This window comes from Maylandia zebra, linkage group LG18, assembly GCF_041146795.1.
Source record: "Maylandia zebra isolate NMK-2024a linkage group LG18, Mzebra_GT3a, whole genome shotgun sequence".
Taxonomy (NCBI): Eukaryota; Metazoa; Chordata; class Actinopteri; order Cichliformes; family Cichlidae; genus Maylandia; species Maylandia zebra.
The window spans coordinates 14,228,584-14,235,190 of record NC_135184.1 but is presented as its reverse complement, the minus strand read 5'-3'; the positions used below and the strand labels follow the sequence as shown (position 1 = coordinate 14,235,190).

Here is a 6,607-nt window from a genome sequence, read left to right as displayed (position 1 = left end):
TTTCATTTCAATGTAGAAAAAAGTGATTGCTCAAGCTTTTTGCTTTTTTTTCTTCACAGTGTGGCTTTCATTAGGGTGGTACTCTAGCTCAAAGACGAGACAAAATATCAGATATCTCACGAACATCACACGTTTTTCACCACAGTGCAGTTCAACAGAAGACCTGAGATAGAGGTAAGTTCAGAGGAATGTAACATGCGTATAGACAGCTATTTGTCAGGTTTAATTTTGATGAAGTTTCATTTTTCATGTGACAGTTTGTTGCACAAGTTAACTTTGAATTTTTTGTTTCATAATGTGGTTTTTGTTAAGGCAGAATCTCTGAATTAATGTGAAACAAAAGGAGGAACTATTAGTTTTCCGAAGAACATTGTACAGCTTTTGTGCTGAATCACAGGGCAATTCAGCAGAAGACTTGACAGTTGATGTTTGAGGTAAGTTGCTGTTTTTGTTTTCTGAAATTTGATACTTTTTTAGTCACTTTGGTTTTATATAATATACAAAAATTAGAACCAAAATCAACAGTTTCTGTCACTTTAGAGAAAACTGCTCAGTCATTGTGTTTGATTGCATTTTATTTTATATGTATGTTTTCCAGAAAATTGAAAATGGCAAACTTCACATCCACATCCAGAACGAGTGGTCTTGTTGAATACATGTGTGATACTAATGTTCCCACCATCACTGGTCCCCTTTTCATCTTGATCTTCATCCTCAGTATCATATGCAACAGCCTCCTCTTATGTGTTCTTTTCATCTACGAGAATCTGAAAAGTATCACAAATATTTTCATCCTGAACCTGGCCTGCTCTGATTTGATCTTCACCATCACACTTCCATTCTGGGCCGCTGATCACCTACACAACTGGGTCTTTGGGGACTTTGTCTGCAAAGTTATCACTGCTGGATTCGCTGTTGGTTTGTACAGCAGTGTCATTCTGCTGACTGCTATGACAGTGGATCGTTTTACTACTGTTGTACTGCACAACTGGCCGATCAGCCATGTCAGAGTGAAGAAGTGTGCAATTGGTGCCTGTATAGCTGCCTGGGTCATCAGCATCTTAGCGTCCCTGAGTGATGCAATGAAAGTAAAGGTTGAAAGCTGGGAAGGTAAAAACTTTTGCTATGATGAATCTGAAGACACGCTTGGACATTATCTCCAAGTGTCACTGCTATTCTTCCTCCCATTTGCCATCATTATTTTCTGCTACTCTGCCATCCTCATGAAAGTTTTGCAAGGTTTAAACAGAAGGAAGTTCAGGACTGTGGCTGTGCTGTTGTGTATTGTTGCAGCCTTTTTCATTTGCTGGGGGCCATACCATATTATGCTTTTAATCAAGTCTCTCAATACAAACAATGATTGTAAGGTACTGAAACGGTTAGCAGTTGCCTACCATATCTGTGAAATGCTTGCCTATTCTCACTGCTGTATGAACCCTCTGCTATATATGCTCTCGCAGAAGTTGCGAAAGCATCTGTTGAGTCTTTTGCGCTGTGAAAAAGTGAACAGGAAGAAGAGAGAGAGAAGCACCAGCCTGAACACTTCACAACAATTCACACTGCAGAGCTCTGCTGTTTAGATGGAACTGCACAACTATCCATTTAACAGTCACTAATAAAATTAAACCTTGATTCAGGCTGATACAGTCATAGTACTTTGATGTGTAAGTGTATTAACTCATTCATTGAGGCAAACAGAGAGCAGTAATTAAATCTAATTACTGCTCTCTGTTTTCCTCAGTTGGACTGTAAAAGTCCAACTGAGGAAAACTTGGACTGTCAACTTGGACTGTAAAAGTAAAAATAGCTGGTGTATTTTTACTTATACCTTTATTTTAAAGTAGACAAATTACTTTTTTAATTAACAAAAAGTGTAAAGGTTGGGATAAACATGCTTTAAAATTATTGAAATGCTGACACTGATGTAACAGAAATATCAATCAACCTTAACTAGATAACCAGAACCTTAAATACAATGTGAAAATTTAAATGAATTGTGCTTAATAGACAATTCAATCTGTATCCAGTTACTTAAACTTTAGGGAAAAACAGTATTAGACTGCTCCATCAAGCTCCATCTATGCAATCTATATGACTCCTTCTGTATGTTCTTTTCAAAATGGTGGAAATTGAAACTTCCAGATTTTATGGACACAAGGGAGTGGTACTGTAGATAGCATGATTCTGTTGCTTAAACTCAAGTTGTTTCTTCTATTTCCAAGTCTGAACTTTGATTTAGTAGGATTTCAGAAATGCACAATAGTTTTACCCCTTCGAAAAGAAATGTAAGTACCTCGCATGTTAAACCAATGTCCATACTTCAGGAAGTAGAGGGCAGGATGAGGCAGAAATTATTTTACTCAGGACAGCTATAAGGGGCAATAGGTGGAGTAAGACCAGACATCAGAGCAGGAATTTGAAAGCTCAGAGGAGGACATATCAGCTTTTGAGGGGCCTGGCCGCGGACCGAACAGCTGTTTAATGCAGGGCTCTGATGTTTAGACATTACAATATGTAGAAGGGGAAATAAGAATGTATTCAATTTAATTCACACACACACACACACACACACACACACACACACACACACACACACACACACGAACTAAGAATTTGATTTCTTCTTTTATCCTCTCCTGTTGTTCATGTAATTAATAATATATATGTAAATAAAAGTGGACTAAATCATATGCTTTCGTACTTCATTTCACTTGAATTATCGTTTCACTTCCAATCTGAAATTCAACCTGGGCTGAAAATTTTGTTATGCATAAACAAGAAAACAGGACAACAGTGCCCGCAATCAGAGGACCACCTGTTTGGTGGTCTAAATATTAGCGCTCACATGGCGGTCCCTGAATGACATCAAACAGAAAACAGGCAACCAGGTTTTAGAAAAAAAATCAGCACACACACAACGGCCTATCTGTAGTTATAGTCAGATCAACAAGCAGATTCTTGAATAGTACAATGGTCAAAGTACCAAATGATTTCAATCTCTCTGATAATGGGACAAGAATAAAGCCTCCTGAAAAGAGAAAAGTCTCTTAAACAGCACACAACAAGGCTTCCATGAAAACATGATTCCCTTCACGGGCCAGGCCTCAATTCAACATTTAGTCTGCTTATCTTGCAGTTTATGACAGCTCCTTCTCTATAATGAAATGCAACCACAATTTCCTGAACTAACGAACTGTGGTCTGATTAGTTAGTTCCTTTTTGTAACACCTGACTTAACTTCCTGTTTTAACAGGAAATGTATTAGGTGTTGCTTTGCTTGTGTATCAGAATGAATATTTATTCTAGTAATGCTTTGCTTAATTTCTTGCACAAATGCTATCTCTTGCTTTCATGCTGATCAGTGCACATCCTGCTTCTTTAGTTGTTCAGAAAAAAAAATATCTAAAAAAAAGAAAAAGAAAAGAAAAACATTGCTATGTGTGATTTTTAATTTCTTGAGCCTCACGTTATGCAATAGCTCTTATCCATGATGGACTTTGGGTGTTGTCATTTGCCCCTTCTCAGGCTCCAAGATTATTTCTGGATGCTTCTAAACTGCATTTGTTTTTATCAAGATGTGACTAATGTATTTGTAATACAATGCATTTATTAATTCAGTTCATGACCTGATTGATACAGCTTTAACTATTAATAATGATGTAATAATGTTATATCGTCATTACTTCGGTTACTCAGTAGTTATTTGCTGACAAGACCTGAACATGTAAATCATGTTCCTGAAGAGGGACTACCATTATGTAATTATTGTCACTAAATAATAAATATTATTTTTGAATTCCTTATTTATTTTGAAACTATCTTTTTTTTTTAATTGTGTTTTATTGTATTTTTATTGGCTATTATGGCACTTTTAGTCTTTTTGTGTGTACAGCGCTGAAAGCAGCTCAATTGAGCTCCACATGGAGAAATCAGCACTTTACGTCCTCTGCATTAAAACAGCTTCCTGTGGGTCTTTCTAAAGGGAACAAGCTTTGAAGATCACATCAGATATCCTACGTCTGCACCTCAGTTTCTAACCTGTGGTGCAATTTTTAGGCTTTTAAAGAACTCCATGACGGGATCTTTGGAGAGTGGGTCTGTGGAGTAGGGACAGGAATTTATTATCTGAGACTGCACACCTCGTCTTTGGATTATGTTTTTGCAGTTTTTAAAAAAATTCAGTTTTTCTTCATTGATCCTTTAAATGCAAAGCAGCAGTGAACCCTTCCAGAACTGGGATGCCAGATTCTTTCTTTATCTTTCATTTGGAAAATGCAGCAACAAACCTGTCTGCATCTATTATTGCAAAAGGCATCAGGGAACCCTTCTGCCTCTGGATGTCAGTTTTCTGCCATCTACCTATTGTTTGCAAAACAAAAAACAAACAAACAAAAAAGCTATGGGCACTTCCCTCTATCCTTCTTTCGCAAAATGCAGCAGCAAGATTTTGGGCACCGGCATCCTGACACCTGGATTCCAGCTTCACGTTCGCAAAATGCAGAAGCAAGTTTTTCTACCACTAAGACGCCAGGTTCTCACTATCTCTATCCCTCATTTGCAAATGCAGCACAAAGCTTTTTGCACTGGGATACCAAGTTCTCTCTCTTCTAACCTTCATTTGCAAAATATAGCAGCTCACTTCTCCAGCACTGGATTAGCAGCTTGTGCCATCTACTATTAAAAACAACAAAACATTATCATCACCGTGTTGCCAGTCTTCTTCTCCATATCAGTTCTTTGTCCAGGTTCTCTCTCCTCTATTGCTCCTTTGCATCATGCAGATGCAACTTCCCGGAACCGGGATGACAGTTTTTCTTCTCCTGTACTGTTAATTTGTAACACAGCAGCCTTTCCTGCCAGTTTCTACATTATTGTTTTCTTCTTTGCAGTATGCAGCAGCAAACCTGGCACCAGGGGCTGGTTTTTCTGCCATTTGACCATCATTCACCTTATGAACATTACTGGCACTGGGTTGCTGGTTCATTGCTCCACTATCCCTACTTTTCAATAAACTGCAGCAAACCTTTTCTCGTCACAGGGTTACCAGTTTCTCTGCCATCTATCCCTTCCCCAATTACATGCAGCAATGCACCTTTCTACACTGGGTCTCCAGTTCCAACATTCTCTTCTTTGCAAATGCAGCAGCAACAACTTCACACAGGGATGCCAGGGCAGCTTCCACTAACACACATCTTGTGTGTGTGTGTGCTGGAGACCAGCTGAAAATCTGAACTGGGTACCAAACCAGTCAACTAAGCATTTTGTGTGATTTGCAATAAACACTCCTCAAAGTTGTGTTGGGTCAATCACTGCAATCCAACTTATACAAACTTCAAGTCAAAAGATCGTCCAGGGACGAGTCAAGAATAAATAACACAATAGGTCAGTTTCAGCAAATCTTTATACAATTGTATTAGGGTTCGCAATACAATTGGACCACTAACAACCTTACAACCCACACAGGTACTGTTTCTAACTAAATCCACTCCAAGTAAATACGATACCACAGGGACACTCATTACATGCACTATGTGCTTCCGTGAGAAAATAATTTATACCACTGCAAATAAATTATACTAGACACAACAAGTAATTTCATCATAAACAATTGCAAGGGCAGATTCCTATGAGTTGTTAGCCCCCTACTTAGGGATTGCACATTGCCCAAACAATATTGCCCCTAGCCCAGTTGACATGAACACAAACCCAAGCATAAAATCCTTTTTAAAATACGGTCCTTTCCCTAAAACAAACTAGGGTGTAAGATCGACAACAGGAGAAAAGAAAAATGGTGACACATGTGCAGCCCATCCTGCAGGAGACGATACAGTGTTACCTGACAATATATTTTTTTCATGTTATATTCAAAGGTCAAAGGTCAACTCGAGCTGACTCCTCTGCTTGCCAGACCACACAATTAATGAATACAATAGACATCACCAATACATTTCAACAAACTTCATTAAAAAACATTAAGTCTACACCTTGAATCTTTGATGAAGGGCAGTATGATCATAAAGTACTTAAATGGCAACCAGATCTACTCATGTTCTAAGGGCCCAGGGACCAGATCTCATGTTCTTCACACTCAAAAACTTCCCAGCATTCCAAAACCACAATTGTCTAGAGCCACACATCAGAGAATAAGAGCATCTGATTCTATGGCGTTATTTTTGTGCCACTATTCTGAGCGCACGTAAAAAAAATTTGCAGGTGCAAGTGTTGCATTTTGAGGAGAAATTTATTTTGAGCGAAGAAAAGCTGAATTTGAGTGAACAAAATTCATTGCTGCGTGCAAAAAATGTATTTCAGTGTTTGCTATTATCCACACACACAATAGCAGCCCCTCTCGCTCAGTTTTTGCACTTGCGCTCGCTCGCAATGTGTCGCTCGCGCTCTCAACATTTCAGCCCGTGCGCGTTCAACTCGTTCTGTACACCGTTATATTTGTGCCACAAAACCAGCCAATCACAGACTTGGATGCAAAAAAAATCTGATTGGCTGTTTTCGTCTCCAACCAGCTCGAAATGACGAAATGCAATATCCCAGAATCCATTTCGTCCAAAACTCAAATGAGGCAGTGGCGGAGGAACACAGAGTGGCAGAG

At 38.7% G+C, this 6,607-nt stretch overlaps 1 protein-coding gene across 1 annotated transcript; it reads left to right on the top strand.

Annotated features, from left to right (window-relative positions):
- The first annotated feature begins 310 nt into the window (after positions 1-310).
- On the top strand, positions 311-1,696 carry LOC111501336 (chemokine XC receptor 1-like). Its single transcript, XM_023154652.3, has 2 exons — positions 311-434; positions 599-1,696. Exon 2 carries the CDS (start codon positions 609-611, stop codon positions 1,578-1,580), a length of 972 nt encoding a protein of 323 aa, XP_023010420.3. The 5' UTR covers positions 311-434; positions 599-608; the 3' UTR covers positions 1,581-1,696.
- Positions 1,697-6,607: the final 4,911 nt, after the last annotated feature.

Bases quoted from the DNA above. Each gene is read 5' to 3' on its own strand.
- LOC111501336 (XM_023154652.3), top strand. From the start codon at position 609: ATGGCAAACTTCACATCCACATCCAGAACGAGTGGTCTTGTTGAATAC.